The sequence below is a fragment of the Dermacentor silvarum genome, chromosome 8 (assembly GCF_013339745.2).
Source record: "Dermacentor silvarum isolate Dsil-2018 chromosome 8, BIME_Dsil_1.4, whole genome shotgun sequence".
NCBI classification, from domain to species: Eukaryota; Metazoa; Arthropoda; class Arachnida; order Ixodida; family Ixodidae; genus Dermacentor; species Dermacentor silvarum.
In genome coordinates, this window is record NC_051161.1 from 161,243,756 (window position 1) to 161,263,855 (window position 20,100).

The 20,100-nt window shown below is 45.2% G+C and overlaps 1 protein-coding gene across 1 annotated transcript in view; it reads right to left on the reverse strand.

The window, feature by feature from the left end:
• Nucleotides 1-9,243: 9,243 nt before the first annotated feature.
• Nucleotides 9,244-20,100, reverse strand: part of LOC119461801 (DNA polymerase epsilon subunit 2) — a 52,309-nt gene continuing 41,452 nt past the window's right edge. Inside the window, exons 10-11 of the mRNA XM_037723178.2 lie at nucleotides 13,514-13,690; nucleotides 9,244-10,264 (exon numbers count right to left, since the gene is read on the reverse strand). Of these exons, the coding sequence (XP_037579106.1) occupies nucleotides 10,172-10,264; nucleotides 13,514-13,690 (270 nt within the window). The 3' untranslated portion in view covers nucleotides 9,244-10,171. The remainder of the gene's footprint in view (nucleotides 10,265-13,513; nucleotides 13,691-20,100) is intronic.

A 20,100-nucleotide genomic window follows, 5' to 3' on the forward strand; every position in this document is an offset into this window, starting at 1 on the left:
TATTTTTTATTTACATTCATCGGTGCATATGACACTAGTGTCTTCATTCAGACTTTCTTCTGGGGCTACAGCATATTCAAGAACTGGCTTCACCACAATCACATCAGAATTCCAAGCAATCACGTGTTGCAGGTGCCCTGCATTGTGTCTTACCATTCAGGTTTCATTCGTGTGAAACGCCTTCCTATTTCAATTCATTTACATTGACACACACACACTCACTGGCTACAGTGACAGGAAAACTGTATGCTTTGAGAAAGTTCTGTTGTTTGAATCGTTAGTACTCGTATTTTCTTTCCCACGTCCCAAAACTGAAGTCTGTATGTACAATCTCCCGCATTTTTAGCTATATCGTGCAAGAACATTATAGTGTGGTCGTACCAATGTTACTAGACTAGCTTCAGTCATAAAACTCGGCGGCGTTGCGCCGAACCGCCCGCGCCTTCATGGCGCTGCCATCGCACCCAGTTTCACTTCCCCACTAGCCGACTACGCGAACTGGCCGAATGAAACACACGGTGCAGCATTGGTGTATTCTGTGGTTGGTTGTTGACGGCGGATTTCAGGAAGCATGTCATCCGCGAAACTGTAGCCTTCGCCGCATTTGTTATGGATATTAGCAGACGATGCCGACGTGCTGCGTTCCTGACTGCAACAAGCGGCTATCGAACGATGTGGACTTCTTGTGTGCTCCCAGCAATGTGACACTTTGCTCGGCGTTGAACAGAGCGATTCCTCGTGCCGTCCGGGAACTCTCTGCGAAATCCACAGTGTGTGATTTACACTTTCATGAGCAGGACATCTTAAAGTGTTTGTGCATATTATCAATGGACAGACGGTTGAGGTGCCACGAGACAAGTGGACACTTGCCGAGGGTGCGGTGCTGAAAGTCTTCCCGAACCTTCCCTCGTATCTGTCGAACCAACCGGGGAATAAAAAAAACGCAAACGAAGAGAGATGTTTGGTGACCTGTTCTGGGCCATCTTAGAAGAGCTGTCAGAGAATACACTGAGTCGTATTGGGTGCCCCTTGCGCTTCCAGAAACTGAGTGCACGCATCATTAAATTTTTAACAGCGGAGCTGTTTAAGCTTTTTGCTTCCCCGCCAAGTGTTTGAAAAAACTCGCCTAGCGATGACGTCACCGAGCACAGCTGCGCCTCGCATCACCTTGCGATAGCCAATCGATAATCAATCAATAAACAATAAATTCCGGAAAATGCTAGGGATGATTTGGTAGTGCTTAGTCTAGCCAAAATACGTGGCCCATACCTTGCGATAGCCTATCAATAGCTAATCTATCAATAATCAATAAATTCCGGAAAAGCAAAACCGTATAAGGCCAGGACCAGCTAGGTGCCGATCAGCTCCACTGTTTCTTTAGCTTTGTGCCACTTGTGCAAGTTACGCTAATTTCTATTTAGTCGCGCGCATGCATACACGCATACCTTGCATAAAAAAGCATTCTTGGGCAAGGTTCCTGGAGCAGCGGCAGGGATCCAGTCTTGAAGTAAAGGCAGCGAGGAAACGTGCCAAGCTGTAGGTGGAGTTGGTTTCCATGTAGGCCAAAATCATTTGCCTAGATTATGTCCCTTGTGACAGTTTAAGTCTCAGCTATAAATAGGGGCATACAGTTGTTTTTTACTTCGTTTTCTTTAATACAACATTCATTGGTTTACAAGAAAGTTGTACTGTTATTTTTGTGGATAACAAATTTGGTCTCACTAGCTGGCGTATAACTGCCCCAGACCAAAGTGTTAAGCAAGTAAAAGTAGCGAGAAAATGTGCCAAGCTGCTGTATGGCAAAAGTAAACTGCGTGAAAGGTTTAGGCGGCAGGAAGAAACACACGACACTTAAAAACGCAGCTTCTGCACTTCGTCGTATGCGTTTCTTCCTATCGTGAAGTTTACCCTTCTTTCAGTATGAACAAACTAGCCCGATATATCTTATTGCTGTAGGTGGATACCGCTTTTGCATGGTATCACTAATTCGGACTAAAGGGAGAACGCCAGCGAGCGTGAAACACGCGCAAGCTGCCCGTCTGAACAAGCTCAAGGCTGCGGCAAGGCGTCTGCAGTGGAGTGCGATGGAATGGCGCCACCATCTGGCGGCTGCCCAAGGAGTGGCGACAGCGGTGGTAAGCACACGGGCGGGGAGATTTACAACTGAAGCTAGTCTAGTAATGTTAGGTCGTACATCATCCTGAAGGGAACATCGCATTAAACGACTCTTGCACAGGAGATTGCTTAGTGCACTTGAGAGTACTTCTGCCAGTCTCGCTGATTATCGCAGCTTAAAGGTGCTAAAATGACGCGTGATGGACGCTTGCATGATATATCTAAAAATGCAGGAGGCTGTACACGTTGTCACCTTTGCTTTTTCAAGAAACTCGGTTACTTCTTATGTAGGCTGCATGCTGCAAAGTGTGCAGTATTATTGCAAGTTAAATACTGCATTTTGGATATCCTACATCAAGTATTTCACAAAGCTGTTTTTTTCTTCTTGGCAGTGCATTTTGTTTGAACTCTGTTATGCTTTATGACACATGCAAGTCATACAGATAAATCACCTAGTTTATACAAATGTATAATTTCTTAATGAAGTAAAACGATGTACTATATGTACATACAGTTAAACCTCGATATAGCGAAGTCGGTAAAATCGGCAATTTGCTTCGTTATATCAAAATTTTGTTGTATTGAGAGTCAATATTTTATGCAAATAAGTACAGTCGCCGGTCGATTTTTCTCACATGGAAATATACAGTTAAACCTCGATATAGCGAAGTCGGTAAAATCGGCAGTTTGCTTCATTATATCGAAATTTTGTTGTATTGAAATTTGATCTTTTATGCAAATAAGTACAACAGTCACCAGTCGATTTTTCTTACACGGAAACCGGCCGCATCATTTTCCTAATTATCGGGTAATTGAAGAAGCAAATTTTAATGCAAAAGGAATTACTTCGGTTGAATTTGGGATTCGGTGACAAATGATATGGTTTCATGCCACGTCGACGATATCTTCACATCGGCAGTACGAATTAAGTGAAGCCAGCCACGCTTTCACGTCGCATCCACTCCACCCCCGCGGTGCGGGAAGGCGGCACTCATGAAGCCACCATATTTCTTGTCTCACCCTCACACGCTTTCACTTGCACCTAAAGCACACAGTGCGTGGGGCACGATAGGATCTTATCGCACTTGGACTTTATACGGAACTATCGCGTATAAACACACTTCATTATATTCAGGTTCTAAATATATGGTGTTCTATGGTTAAGAGGTTATGAAGAGTTTACTTCGTTATATCGAGAATTTTGTTATATCGAGGTTGAACTGTATACATACACAGCAGAACCTCATTGATACATTCCTTGTACGTTTTCCTGGCTCTTGTGCTCTGAATCTCTCACCCTGTTTAGTTCCCATAGAGTCACATGTACAGTGGAATCTCGTTGATATGATCTTCACGGGAACCGGAAAATAATGCGTATCATCCAAAAATCGTATTATCAGGAAAAGAAAAAGAAGCGTATTATCCAGAAAAACATATGCAGAATCGTATCAACGAGATTCCACTGTATTAGCTTCCTGTTAGGTTTCTGTTGTGTGCTGTCAGGGCCTCTGCTCTGGCTTGTCTCATCTTCAATGCAGCACCGACCCCCCACTCTTGACCAGTACTGGGGAACACTTCCCAGTGGGTGACCCCTGTTTTCTGTAGGGCGCAATAAGAACTTGTCTTCCTTCCGTGCCACAGTTCAAATCCCGTCTCCGACGGTGCTCAACGCAATAACGCTTTCACCCGTTACAGGCTGTCTATGCCTTTTTAGACTACCCCAGGTTACGCGTTCAGTCCATGTGCCAACTACACACACGGATGTAACAGTGGTGATGAGGAAATGGATTTTGACTTGTGCTACACACAGGCTTCCAAGCCACCTACTTGAACTCAGTGGATTGTCCTGGTCATCGTGGTAGAGACGTCTTCTATTTTACTTTGAAGCTGACGAGATCACGCATCCTACTTTGAAGAGAGCCAACCTGCTAATACTGTGCGTGGAGCAGGCATACGACGCAGTCTGCGCCCTTGTTCAGCTAAGCACTCCAGCTGCCATTGCATATGTCTGCCATTGCATATGATTGGCACCCTATCCTGTCTCCCCTTGGTTTACCTTCTTCTTTCCTTGCGCGACAACTCACTTGTTTAGCTATGCACCAATTCGCCCAACGCACTACCTTGCTAAAGCATTGCATATGACGACATTGTAATGGCACAGCAGAAGCATTTCAACCCAAGACCATCAGAGGTCTACAGCCAAGCATGCTTTGAACGTCACTGGAAGAAGAAACAGTAAGCACCTACTAATTGTTCTCAAGAACCTTTCCATCAACTGCAGTTTCAAGAAGCTGACATCGAGCACATCATCTACTGAGCAGGAGAGAGGTGCAACTACCTCAGTGCTAACATCACTATGCTCCCCTTGAACATTATGTTGCGGGACCAATTTGTGTGCGGACTGCATGACAAAGGCCTGCAACAACAACCATTTTGAAGACGGGTCTTAACCTTCACCATAGCATACGGCATCACCATACGAGCGCCAGTCACCAGCAGAGGAATTCACTGAAACATTGACAGTGATGCTACTGGCGCATGCCATTTTGGAGCAGCTAAAAATTCATTTTGTAGCAATAAAATGGACCTTCGGAGCAGGTTAATGGAAACGATGGCAAACTATATTATACAGACCTTTTACAGTGGGCAAGCTATGTGAAAGCAGTAAGTGGTCGCTAGTTCATAAACTCAATCCAAACACTTAAAATTGTTGTTACGCCCGTACGATGCAGCTAGGCTTAACTAGCTGTGCCTCATCACTATCTAGTGCTGTTTGGTGGGAGGTCGGCGAGAATTGTAGTAGCCGCCATACGTCATTTTCAAACTCGTGCGATCGCCTCACCAACAAAAGGGAGGGATATTTGACAAATTGAATGGTGGAAAAATTGTTCACGGCCGCCATGTCTGCGACATTGTGTGCGATATGTTAGAAAAGTGAAATGACACACCATACGGCATACGAAACATTGATTACCATTTTACAACAAAAAACCAGACTGGGTCGTAACAAATCATACTTGAATGTATAGGATTGGAGTCATGGCTGGTCGACATTGGCAGAATGGCAACACGCCGCCACCTCAACCATCTGCATTGTTTAATAAAGTTTTCCGAAAATCCTCCCATTCAAGATAGAAGCCTGAAGTCAGCTACGTCTCACTTAGCCTGGCCTCTCACACCAGATGTATCGGCATCACTGCCAGTGGTTTGAGAAAAAAAAAAACGGGCAAGCTTGCAATCGGTCGTGCAAAGCTTACGCACAGCGAAACTGTCGATCCTCAAGTCTTACTGGCTGCTATACTTCTAGGTATTAACTTGGTTGCTGCTAGGTCTTAACTTGGTTTAACTTAACTACGCATGTAGGGAAGGTATTCTCAAGCGACCATTTTCGAAGGTACCTTCCCTTTCACGACATTTCGCGTGACTAGCGCTGGACGCGTCGGCGCCTACGAGCGACAGCGTTCCTGGCATGCCACAAATGCAGGCAGGCTAACGAAGGTTGGCACAGTGCCAAGAACGCTGTTGCTTTCCGACGCCGAACGCGTTGGAGGCTAGCCGCTCGATATCTAGCGAAAGTTGACATGACTAGGCGCAGCCCATTTTACGGCAAACTCCGAGGCCAAGCGCATGCACACTGGGCGAAAGCTTGTACGGGCGGCGCGCAGCAGACGACACGCCAGGATGACGTCACGGCGTATGCGCAGTAGCGTGCAGCTGGTGGGTGCTTGGCGGAGCCGCGTCTGTGTCGGGCGAAGCGAGCTCACACCTGCGCCGGCGGTTACTAGGCAGCCTGAGGTGACGTCATCGCTACTGCTTCCGTGCATGCACAGCTAGACAACGCGGGTGGCGGCGGCTCTGCGCGTTGCCTCGTTAGTGCTGCTACAATTTCTTTCTCTCTCTATTTCGCTCTCATTTTCTCTTTCCCTCTCCCGAGCAAGCTCTCCTTCCCTCTCCTTAACATCCCATGTCAAGGCAACATGTGCATGGCACAGAGAGAAGGCGAGGTACACGCCGCTCCGTGAGGTGGTTGCTAGGCAAGACAGTGACATCATAGCTCGGCGAGGTTTTGCGGCAGCAGGAGGCACTTGTTACGGTTAGCTAGAACAGCTTTGCTGTTAAAAAGGAGAATGGCATCCAGAGCACGTGCTTCTTTCCTGAATGTGCCCATTGAGTGAGCGTCCACAGCGGCCCCCAGAGTACTTCCAGGCAATAATCTATGGGGGGGGGGGGATGCATTCTCCGTAGTGGCACCAACCCCTGCTATCGACTGGTTTCAGGGAATGCGCTCTCCTGTGGGTGACCCCCCTGTTTTGTGCGGGGCACAAGAATAACTCGTCTTCCTCTGTGCTCTGTTTGGCTTCTGCCTCTGATGGTGCTCAACGCAAACACAAGCTTTCACCTATTCCAGGCTGTCTATGCCTTTTCAGACTAGCGCGAGGTATGCATACACCTACATGCTAACGACACCCACGGATGTAAGTTTCTCTCTTCCCATTTCTTTTAGTATGCAGAAACTGTGACAGTGCACCACTGACATGGCATCATCTGTCAGCAGTGACATTGACCATCACTGCTGAAAGCAATCACTTTGCAGAACCTCCCATGCAGGGAACAAGGATTGCCATAGCCATGTTCAGATCATCACCAGTTACTGATCTCAACATCGTCACAACGTCAAAGTCGGAAGCAAGTAGATGAAGGCCACACCCACGTTCCTGGATTCTGTTTGATAACTTGTGCAGTTACTTAGATATACAAAGTCATGTGGATATTGAAAAGGGGCTGCGAGTGCTCGTAAAGAGGCTGTTATTACCAAAGATTCATCCCAAGCACCAGATGGAAATTAAAAGCATTTTGTAAGTCTTGGTGCTACGACCACTCAAAAAATATCTTTAATATTCAATATATTTGGCAGCAATAAGTAGCTTTACTGAGTGAATTTTTTAATAGTTGGTTGGCATGCTACTCGACATCAACTCAGGTTATGTGTGAGAGCGTCCTTGTGTCATCAGTGGTGCCGCCACAATCCTATGTTACGTTTTCCTGAATTGGTCCACTAAAAAGTATCAATGGGGTTCTGCTGTACATAGGTTACAGCGTTTATTATTGTTGAATACACTTTTGTAGCACCTGAATGTTCTGCAATCCACAAAGGTTTCTATGCACACTCAAGCTGTCTGCGACAGCCTGCGGCATCACCCCAACATTTTGTTGGAAAATAGTCGGGTGTGGGATTAGTAATTTTCGAGTCTAAATTAAATACGAATAGAATACTGCCAGAAGCTAATATCGAATTCAGTATAGAATACTTTTCTAATAATGAACAGCTGTTTTCACAATTAAAATAAATGATGTTTACATCCTATAGTAGTCGTAATGTTGGCAAGTTTCTGTCTTAAGGGGGCCCTAAACAACTTTTTATCAAAGTGAGGAAAGGCACTTGAAGTTGAAATAGGCTATTTCAGAAATACTTTGCCGCAAGAAAGTACTTCAATGCATTCAGCAGAAGTGGAGTTATTGGCAGTCAAACACGGCCTCCACCGTGCTCCCGTTCCTTCTTCAATACCTTGCACTGCGAAGGCTATGGTGGGGCATGGCCACAACGCTCCACCTACTGAATGTCACGCAGTTCGAATTTGATTTGGATGTTAACGTATACGCCACTACGCGCCAAAACGTAAGCCAAATGCGGTTGTCCTCAGTGAGCCGCAGTGCACTCGGTCAGTGGACTTGTTGTGGCACCCCAAGGTGACCGCGGTATCTACGCTACGTAGCAGACCGCAGCTACATGCAACTGTAGTACGTATGCGCAGCATTTTCTTCGTGCACCACAGGGCTCGAGTGTGTGGCGCACGAATGTGCTTCAGTGTGACCGTGGTATGTGGTGTAGACAGGTCCTTCACCAGCGTGACCAACAGATCGTAGCCACATCCTACTTGTGCATTTTGAAGCAATATGAATAGACAGTTTTAGAAGTGGGGACCCGAGACTCTGGGCCCCCGAGCCGCGTTGCGTTCGGGGGCCCATAGTTGCTCTTTGGTTTAGAGGAGCAGCAGAGTTTGAGAATTGGGTCAAACGCGGACAGTGTCGGGTCGAGTGCTCGTGACGCCACAGTGGGGAAAATAAAAAGGTGCTTGAAAGCAACAAAGAAGAAAAGGTTTTCTTGCAAGTGAAAATGAACAGAATGGATTCTTGAGCAAGAAGAGTGAATTGTCATAAACGTAATCGTTTACTGCACTTAATCCGTACTACGGATTAAGTGCCAATCGCAGCCAAGTGCTCTTAAATGGGTTTTTTTTTTTTGCTATTCACTTCAAAACGAGTAAAATGGCTAAAATCAGTCGAAGGACAGCAAGTTTGCTCTGCAATCATCTGCTGTACCCTGATTTGAGTTCTATTTGTACCGTTGCCAGAAGCGAATTACCGACGACGTGGCCGGCGGAAGCATACGTCTCGCAGAGGTTGCGTATTGACTGCAGCGAAAATATTTTCTTCGTACCCTCTTCAAGATTTTTCACAACTTGTGGCCACAGCTTAACGTCCCGAAAAGGGTTCGTTGTGAGCACTTGACGCAATATTCAGATGTTGTCTTCTGCTGTGTATTGCGAACGCGCGTACGTAGCTCTTGGAGCAGTCATGCTTACCACCCGAGAGATAACGATTTTGGATGACTGCAGCTTGTACGGCTCTCCTGGTTATCTCACGATTTCTCGTCACCCGCGAGGGTCACCCAAGACAACATGGGGGCCCACGCTAGTTTTCGATTTTTGGGTCTTGGGTTAACCCAAGACTGGCTTGGGTTCTGCGCATGCACACTTGTGACCTGCAATTCTCTTGGGTCTACAAGTCAGCTGGGCCCCCAATTCTAAAGTTCTCTAATAAGTCTGCCAAAGCGTCTAACCAGGAGCGGCCAGGATAGAGCGCACGCTGGAAAGCATGCGCGTGGTCTGACCTTAAGTTTTGCAATGTTCGGTGCTAGATGAGCATTCAAAACTAGTCGAAATTGGCTAAACACGATTGCTACGACACCGATAAGAAGAATGGCCAAAGTTTAATTCCTTGCGGGCGGCCGCAGCCAAGAGCAGACAATAGTCGACGTCTTCCAGAAGTACGTAATTATTATTGAAATTCGAAAGCACATTTTGGCTTACTTCAGCCCGTTTATTAAACTTTGTCAATAAATATACACAGTTACAGCAGGAAGAAGTGCACTGATCCAAACACTCTTCTTGATTGACGTAAGCTATTGGCCAATAGCAGCCGCGGATGAGAATCAGCTATATTACGAAATAAAGCATCCAGAAAAGAGTGAGGAGCAGGCTTTTGTTGAAAAGAGAGCATTTTAGAGAAACGTGACTTCGCGCTCTGCTTGCGAGCTCTACACGCCACACACGGCTACAAAACTTGGCTGAGATGTTCACAGCAGTGTATGCTATCTGCAGACTACATTTTTTCACCAAGCCCGAGGGGTGGTTCAGGACCACTTTTAACTGCAAAATATGAAGCGTTCTGTACTAAAAGCACCAATAGAGCATTCTGGACAAACAAGCAGTTTGTTTGCATACACAAGATTCTTTGGAGTGTGCAAACGAACACTGTATAACTGGTAATGCCCAACTCCCTAAGCGACGTAGCCTCTATCATTATGGAAGTTCTCATGTTTTATTCTTGTAATATGCTCGCGGGGAACGGAATTTATCCCTTTGCTGAAGTTTTATGTTTGATTGCGCACAGCTGAGATTCTGAAATATTCATGTTAACCGATAGTGACTATTCAATTGGAAGACTGAATATAATAAGATACTACTTGATTAGTTATTTTGAAAGTATTGAATATTTCCGCACTGCAAGAAAATAAAGTCGTGATTCACGACATGCATGTCATGCAGCATCACTAAAAATGTTTAGCAATTTCCATAGGTCCACCTGACTGCACAAAGACTAAATGGGTGCCATTACTGTGTCATTACACACTTCCCACAATCTCTCTGTCACGTTCATCTCTGCGAACATGGAAGCAAAGGTAAGCGAGCTGGAGGGTCATCTTCAAAGTCATTTACTCTGCAACATTCCCGATCTGGCTGTCTTCGACCTTCTTGAAGGCAGGGTAGTAGACCTTGAAGGCATAGTCTGTCTTTGGGAATGAACCCTGCATGGAAGAGAGACAGGTGGGGCTCACTTTTATAACTATTTCCTTACCATGGAAAAAAATGGCCCTTTCTTGAGCTCTTCGGCTGCAATTTTTCACTTTCAACATTTGATCATAGTTATAAATAACATGTTATATATCCCCAGAAAGCTAAAACAAGACACATTAGGGTGCAATATGTGATATAACTTGTTAAACACAAGCTTTACTGAAATGTACAGGAAATGCTTCCAATGTTACACTGACAACATAGACAAAAGAAAAGAAAAACAAAATTTGTCCTCTTGAATTGCCAGCAGCATACGAATGTTTCAATGTTCTAGCTTATCTCAGACACGACCTACAAGAAATGTTTTCTGCGTCGTGGAAACTGCCTCTTTCTGCAAGTTCCACAAATATTGGGCAAAACAGCACACTCCGCTGGGCTCGCGAATCTGTGCCATATGTTAAAGACTTATATTATTGCCAACAACTGTTGAACATCTTAGTTGGCACAGAAAATCAGTCGGTCTTCAAGAGGCAGAATATTAATCTTGCCGCTGAACATCTGACAACAGTCTGCGCTGGTACTGTACTTTTCTATTGTCCAAAAATCTCCCACAATCTGACCCTGATCCTTAGACTCGCTGCTACCAGTGACATCCAAAAATCACTTGAGGATGCAGTGGAATTGAAAGCCCAACGTCATTCTTACGAGGGCTCAGCACTCGGCTACTGGATTGCATGGCAATATTCTGGCAATATTCAATCCAGTAGCCGAGTGCTGAGCTATTGCTTGAAAGCAGTGCAATGAAATTAATTCTTTTTTACCACGCCCACTGAACATGGGTTCCAGGCAGCCCACAAGCACTGCGCCCAATTTGAAGGCTCCTGGCGGCCTTACTGCACAATGTAGTCTACGGAGGTAGACTTTTGTTTTCCAAGTACTAATTACCAGATGCATTTGCATAATAAACGCAACCCCAACTTGGGTTTTGAAAATTTGGATTGTTGTTTTCCCCTGAATAACAATCCCATCAACTTGCTCCTGTGCAGTCCCACGATCGACCGGCTATGCTGTAGTTATTCGGAGAAACTAGAATCTGTTACTCCCGCACATGTGTTTAGAGCAAGCGCATCTCGATGCAAGTCGCTGTGTTGGAAATACTTAATAATGCCACGTAAACGAAATTCTGCAGGTAATATGTAGGCTGCACAGCCATGCAAGTGGCAAACCTGCCATAGGGGCACACCGGCAACACCGGCAGGGGCGCTCGCTGGGTTTGACGATGGAGACGCTGCCGACAAAGCCACGACGAGAGAACACTGGCTGGCAGCAAGAATGTAATAAGAACAGGCTGCGCGGTGTTAAGGTTGCTCAGGACCCGATGGAAAAAGCGACCGCGATAAAGCGTCGTCCCGTTCTTACCACATGCTTGCCACCAGTGCCGGCGCAAAAGCACCTTGCACTCGAGAAAGCAAAAAAACGCACAACTACTGTCTGCCGCATTAATTTTGACGTAACAGGAGAGTCCACCAAGCGCGGCCGGTCGCAGCGCACAGGAGAGTTCAAGTGATAAAGGGGCGACCGGTGCTTGTTCAGCACAGTCAATGTAATGTCTAATTCGCGTGTCTGTTGCTCGCTTTTCTGCCCGTCTTTGGTTTCACTGCGTGCGATGAGCCTGTAAGTCGAGTTATACGCCTGCTGTGGGACGGAGAGTTTATCTGCTCACAAAATGGAAACGCCGATCAGACATCGATAAATTTTGACATGCCGATGAGCAGGACGGTCTAGGAAAGAGGCGCGCGCACACAGCAAGCTTGGCGTGCTTGTCGAAACAAGTGCCGAAAAGTATCACTTCAATGTGATGCTTGCGATAATGGCAGACTGCGAGAATGTGGAGTGCAGTGCAATAAAAGCTCTGTTACGGTTCACAAATAATATATTTACTGCCAAGGTAAGTTATCTAAACACATTTTTTAGACATCTTCCATTAAGATTTTGCCATTTCTAAAATGTTCCCATAATATTTACCCTAATAAACACACCCAGTTTGCTTTAGTATTTCGGGAAAAAAAGTGCGTTCATTATATAAGTATATACGATAATTTGTTGTTTTTTTCGCTGTGTGGTTAGCCTCCTGGTTAGCTCAGATGGTTGAGCGACCACCCCAGAAAGGTGTTGGTCCTGGGTTTGAATCCTGGACCAGGATGAATTTTCCCTCAACTGCGAAGCGTTCTTTCTGAGAATTCCATACGAGTTTCCTTAGTAGGTTCGTGCCACGTTCGGGTGGTTGACAATTTTTGCCCCTTCACGATACTCCCTCCACCTTGCGGGATTCCGCAGAAATTATTTGCAACATCATCATATTTATCCTTACTGCTACACGACATCGGCTAATTTCGCTCTCTGTCGTGACGTTGCGATAATGCCGATGCGCCAGGTCCGACACTTCAAGACGTCAAACCAAGTGTTGTTCAAGCTTCATACATATACTTGCTAAAGTAGAAAAAACGTAAAGTGTAACACTCACCAAAATAGTACCGAAATTTAATTACCTTTGGGCATCTGCATGGGAGCCGAAACAACATTGAATTTTAGTACTATGTATAGTATTTTGGTTGGTGCTTCACTTTGCGTTTTTTCGAGATGTACTTTCCCGGCCAGACTTGCTAAACGTAATGCTTTCATGTATGAGAAGCAAGCAGTAGAGTTTGCACCGTGTGAAAAAAAAAAAGTTTAGTCACTTTAGCATACGCCAAAGAGGATGAAGAGGAAAGCCTGCCTGCTCACGAGTAATTCATTACATTACTATACATTTTCATTCTAATGAACTGTTACTTCCTGTTACTTGTTTTCTCCCACCAAAGGTGGTGGGTTCGAGTGCCTTAATTAACTCTACTTTGATGAACTTTGCCCTAATTAACACCAAAAGGTTGTGGGTTTGAGTGCCTTAATTAACTGTGCCTTAATTCACTTCGCCATAATTAACACCAAAGGTAGTGGGATTCAAATCTCGCCCTTCACGATGTCAGTTAAAATCCCACTTGGAGACGTGGTCGGTTCGGCCATATTTTCAAGTGAGCTCGATTCTCACCAAAAGTAAAGGGTTCGATTTCCTATGAATTTTGGTGCCATAACGCCGGACATCGGATTTTTCGTCTCATGAGCTGTCCAAGGCTGTCGCCTTAATAATGTGTCAGAACTGTTTAATGACTCTCTCCTGCCTGGTGTCACCGAAACTAGGACAGGCAGCACCAGAAACTCACAGGGTTGAAGAAGACGCATCCGGCTTGCTCGACGGTGAAGGCATCGCAGGCGTCAAAGCAGATGACGGCGTCTGGCAGTGGGTGCAACCAGAGGGCAAAGTCCCACTCCCAGTAGACGGGCGTCACTGCAAGCGAGACGGGACTCAGGTGGGCGTTGGCCGCCAGGCTCCGCGTGTACTGCGTGTCCAGAGCAGCCCTCTGACATAGTGCTCGAACAGTGGTGGGACGTAATTCAGTGTCCTCTTATCTTGCTATGGCAGACCAATCAGTTTGCAAGTTGTCCACACTGCTCTGAAGAATGCGTCACTTGTAGCCATGTGTGTTTCTACACACATGGCTACACGCAAGACCTGTGAACAAGCCTACAATACAAGCATTAAAACAGATGCGGATGCACTATGTGCAGGTAAAAAAATATACTAGAGCAATGTGTAGAAACGTCCACAAAAATCTTTAGCGACAACAAAGGGTATTCAAACGTAAGGAAACAACAACTACGGGCAACTCATAATGCATAATGTCAAAGCCAGCAGAAAAATGATGTACTACAGTCTTAACAAACCCAGGTACAATGAATTACGCACTGTATCAAACAGGAAAAACTTATTTGCCATTATTTATGCAAAATAGCTCTCTTATAATGAACTCAACATTGGCTATGACGAAGTCCAAACAAATACTGTTAAATCTTAATATAACGAAGTCCGCAAAGTCTGCACTTTCCTTCATTATATAAAAATTTTGTTAGATTAATATTTGAGCTTCTATGCAAATAAGAACAGTTGCGAACCTATTTTTCTAACAAAAGGGGGCCTTAAAAGTTTCTGGATTATCAGGCAGTCGGAAAGTACTAATTTAAGTGCCAAAAGAAAAAAAGGAATGTGAGAGTTGGTGATCAAAGATATGGTTTCATGCCGTGCTGACTGCCACCGCAGCTACACTGTTTGCTGCAGCGGGATGACACTACCAGCGAACCGATAGGCCAATGCAGCATCAAAACCTGTTTGACATTGCAAAGAAAGCTTCACTTTGAAATTGCAACACATAAAGGTGACAACCTCTTGTTCACGGCCGCTATGTTTGTTGTGTATTTGTGACGTTACACACACATACCATTTCTAACAAATGAAGCGAGACCGAGTGTGGCATTCGAAATTTCGGTAGCCATTATGCATTATTTCTAGTATTCGTTCTACGAGTAAAAAGTCGCACTTTCACCCGAAAGCCGACCACTAGCAACGATAGCGAAGTATTAGACAACTACAGCAATATTGCAATATAACAACCTTCAGGGGACCTCGACAAATTGTTTGTTATCCTGAAAGGCCGTTTTAGTGAAAGCCCCAAAATTAACCATTCTGCCCATCAACCCATCAGTTGCCACAGTATGAGCTATCTACGAAAGCATCGCTGTTGGCTCCTGGCCCGTGGTGTCGCTATAAATTCCGTCGCCATGCACCACTGAAGCACTGTATAATAAGAATGGCAAGCACAAAAGAGATGCTGACGCCAAGAAAACCATGCCACCTCCAAAGTGCAATGCTTCTTTTTTGTTTGTTTTTCACTTTCCTTGCTGTGGGCACGGCAAATGTCTCGCTCGAGGTGGGCACCTGAAGTATTCCAAAGCGCAAGCGTGCGTAAACGACACCCTCCGGAAAGTGCCACCGTGTGGTATCACGGCAAGCACGAAGGTTAGGTTACATTTCTTAGCGCACGCTGCTGCAGAAAGAAGGCCAAAAGAAGGAAGCGACGTACCTCCATTGCTAGGCGACACTTGTCTGGGCGGAGCATGTGCATGCAAAACCTAATGCGTCGTTGCAATAGAAAAAAAGTACTCTCTTGCGAACCGTGGAAGAAGAACAGGTGCTCTGACGGCTGCGCGCGGTGCATCTCACTAATCTTGGGCCGCTGCTAGGGGTCGCACACAACTAGGAGGCTGTGGCGCCGGGGGCCAGACATTCCCTGGCCACCGTGCTGGGACAACACCACCTGCAGCCTGGCCAGACTGCCATAGAATCAAATGGGGATGCTCCCCCGTACAGCAAACGCCAGCCCTGGCAATGGAAATTTTGGGCCAGGTAGCATGACGTCATAGATCAGAGTGCGTAAGCCTTGTGCTATCTAGGTGGTGTTGGCTGGGAGCGCGCTCACAAGTGTCGGCGGTGGTGTCACACTGAAATGTGGTAGTGCAGAAAGGGTTCTGCAAGAGAGAAAGAAGATCACCAGGAAGGTCACATACACACACGGCAAGCTTCGCTTAGCCCCATTTTCTCGACAGGGGAAGGGCTGGTGTTTTTTACACTGCCTGCTACTGTTAAATGCGAATCATTTGCCACTTTGATAGTATCTATCTATCTATCTAGCTGCCTACGTCTTGGTGCTCTCATGGTCGTTTCGTTAACTTGGTAGGTACCAAAATTGGCATAGTATGACAACAGTGTATGACGAACATACGTGATAGGTCATGACATGAATGTCGTGACATGCGTGTCATGTAGGTCATAAAACAGCCGCCTAAAATCACAATGACCCAGCGAAAAAACATTAACACTCAAAAACCACTGAAATGGGTTCGGACGTGGGTGCCAAGTGAAGGAAATACTAAAGGATGATGCCAGCAGTCATAGTCATGAGCATGACTCAGCAAAAATGACAATGACTCAGCGAAAAAAGATTAACACTCAAGAACTAATGGAATGGGTTCGGATGTGGTAGTAAGTGAAGGAAACACTAAAGGATGGTGGCAAAAGCCACAGTCATGATCATGACTCAGCAAAAATGACAATGACTCAGCGAAAAAAGATTAACGCTCAAGAACCACTGAAATGGGTTTGGGCGTGGGTACTAAGTGAAGGAAACATTAAAGGATGGTGGTAGAAGCCATACTCATGAGCATGATTCAGCAAAAATGACAATGACTCAGCAATTAACACTCAAAAACCACTGAAATTGGTTTGGACATGCGCACTACTTTTTTAGCGACAAACCTTTAGCCACTGTCTCTATACATTACTAAATCTTAAAATTAGATTTTTAATTGCTGAGGTGCAGTGCTGCATTTCGAAACAAAAGCATATATTATTTCTCTCAGTACCGCGCTGACAGTTATTAACATTTATGACGGAAAAGAAACTAGAGATAAATGCAACTTGTAAACCTCATCCCTCCCTTAAAAAAAAAAAAAGAAAATGTCAATCGAAGTGCAGAAGGCATGTACGGTACCCATGTGGCCTATTATATCGTTTTATGTAGTTATATGTAGTTTTACGAGTGTAGCCAGATTTATCAAATTTGCTCTTCCGGACATGCCGACGAGAACAAATTTATTATGCACTGCTGTCCATGAATTTCTGACGTACGCAGGGTCAAAGTGCTTCTCGCACCCGTACTCTCCTGGTCGCAGGACTTGGTCTCCACTTTCGAGAGCATCCTACGAACACTGCAGTCGGCTCTTTTCACTGAGCATGGAAACTGTCTTTGCACATGCAAGTCCCGCTGTTGCAGTTTACTGCGAATCACTTTTTGTCAACAATCCATCTCCACCAGGCAACGTCGGAACTCGAGATGCAGACTTCTCTTCCCTCTGTTGAGATTCGGAATGTTTGTCTGAATATTTAAGTGCTTACCAAGAACGGCGATGATAGATTGCTCAATTTTGAAGCAAACATTGCTTAACTAAGAGATTATCGTCTGCCCGCGCCGCTTGTCGGCGACCGTTTCCAAGGATCGACGCACGCCGTCTGCTGTCGTGCACTGTCAGATTAATTATTGTCTGTTTCGGCGCCTGAGGGATTTTAAAGATCATAGTAAAAGGCAGAAACAGTGAAAAAAATTTTTTTTTATTTTTTTTATGCGCGTTGCATACAGTTGCAATTTCCCACTTTTTCGGCCTCCTAACGTGTGCTGCCATGCGGCGGTGCAGACGTGAAACACCACCATTAGTGAGACGTGTTTCTCACCAGCGGCCCACACGTCGTCGGAGCACCTGTTCTTTTCACACCGTGCTCTTGCGTTTCTCTTCTTTGCCGCATCTCAGGTTTTCCAAACCCATGCACCGCAGCATCCACTTCATGCATCTTGTCGTCTGCTAGCCTACTGCTCTCGCTGCCGTGAAACATACATGGAAACCTAAGAATCCCCAGATTTTGCAATATTAATTCCATTTCCACATTAGACTGGACATGTCACATTAATAAAATTGCTGCCACGACTTCTAGGTTGCTGCACTATTTCTGAAGAAACTTCAAACATGTTGAGGGAAATCTTGTACAGTAAAGACCACTTATAGTGTAACCACTTATAGTGCAGGACTGGATATAATACGTCTTTTCAGACTCCCATCAATTTTCCCATAGCACTCTGTATATATGTGTATCGCTTATAGTGCAGTTGCGGGACACGAAATACCGGTTACAGTGTGGCTGCCTGGAAGTTCGGCAGTCAACCTAGACGGCAAACGCTCCCCTCAAGCCACAAATACCGTATTTACTCGAATCTAACGCAATCTTTTTTTCCCCGATAAAACAGGTCCAAAAATTGCGTGAGCGTTAGAATCGAGTACGACCCTAAATTTGCGTTACTATATAGCCTTCAGCATTTCAAAATGGCCGCCTCGCACGTGCGTCGAGCCTAGCTACTCTCGAGCCTAGCTACCGTAGCTTCCTCCATGTGCTGCAGTACACGTGCTTAGGCAATAGTCTACCGTCTGTCTTCACGTTCTCTGCGTCTCCTCTATCAGCATAAAGTGCCGAGTTCATCATGATGCCGCATTTAAAAGGAAAGTGTTCATGTGTGCGGAGACGGACGGAAATCGGACCGCATCACGGGCGTTTGGAGAATTCGAAACTTGCATTCGGGACTGGCGCAAATAGGAGAGGATTTTCGCCAGCAACGCAATGCAGAACGATTTCAGTAGACCGAAGCAGGACATAATCTGCAACGATCCACTTCGGCGATACGATTGCCTTGGCCCTATCTTGAAAGCAATCGGCAACGGGAAAGTCCGCCGCGCGCCGTGTATTCGCCACTTATAGGTCGCGTTGAAGCGAGAGGCATGATAGCACGAAGGTCAATTCGCTCGCCGCGCTTTGTCACTCGAGCGTTATGACAGTTTGTTTCCGCGGTCAACAAGCAAGATGTGTTCGTGTTTGCTTGTGCGCGTGTGACACCATGCTTGTTAATTTATTTAGTAAGTGAATACGGAACCTAGAGCACGGTGACAGCAACGGCAGAAATGTGCCTGGAGTGTCCATTAACGCAATAAAATAGATGTTTTGGTTATAGTGAGGTACCGCTTATAGTGCGGATATTCGCGACTCCGGCGACTTACCTTATAAGCGGTCTATAGACCACTCTATTTAACAAACATTAGGCTGGTTCTTGAATATGCTTGTGTTGCATGGGATCCCTTTACAGCTGAATTGAAAGATAAATTAGAAAGGGTACAGAAACAGGCTGTGAGTTTTGTGACCGGCAATTATGACTTCACCATAGGAAGCTCACAGATTACATACCAATTAGGCTGGAAACAATTACAGTCTCATCGAAGATTACAAAGGCTTAAGTTTCTCTTCAGCATCGATAATAAACAAACAGGAATGGATAAAGACAGTTATATTAAGCAACTATTTTATGTATCAGCAAGGTGCGACCATAAAAAAAAAATTAGGGAATACAAATGTCGCCTTGATGTATTCAAGTACTCATTCTTTCCCCATGCTATTAGTGCTTGGAATGAGCTCCCTGCGGATATATTTTTGATGCCTTGTTTCATTAGTGCAATTGAGTCTATTTGTTAAGCCACATGTTCATTTTGACAGCACTTTGTCCTGGTTCTATTCTAAATTTCTGTTACGTTGATGTTTTTCTCTTTTATTTTGGCACTTGTCCTCTTTCTTCAAAAGTGTTTTCATATAGATTGCTTTAAGTGCGGTTGACCCTGGTTGCTGATGTTTGTGCCTGCTTCTTTAGTTTTTATTTTGGACCCCCCTACAACAATGCCTTTTGGTGATGTAGGTATTACTAATAAATAAATTGTACTGAGGCATTGCTAACTAGACATGGAAACTGAATAATGATTGTTATTCTGAAAAGTTCGGTATTCTGCAGTTCATAGTAGTAAAATATTTTTATATCGAAACTATAAGCAGTCAGCAGGAGATTTCCGAAATGTTCGTTAATTGGAAAAGTTCATTAATGTAGTGCTCACAGTAACAAGGTTTCACTGTAATGAAGGTTTGTAGTTTTATTGCCTACATAAATTGCAGTTAATATTTGCTTACAAATTAAATTAACAAGCATGGTGGCACGTGCACACTGGCAAACACGAACAGATTTCATTCGATGACCATGAACGCTGGCATGATGAAGAGCGCAGGCAGGGTATACGCCCAGCTGTGCAGCGATGGCCAGGTTCAAGGAGATGAAGTGCATGCCCTCCTTCCTTTACGCACGCTCGCTCACTCCCCATTTCGCACATGGGGAGACCTTCTTGGCTCACCCTCGCATGCAGCCACAGCACACGTTGCGCAACGCACGACAGGATCACTCTTGGGCTTTATACAGAACATGACAGCGAGAGGGTCTTG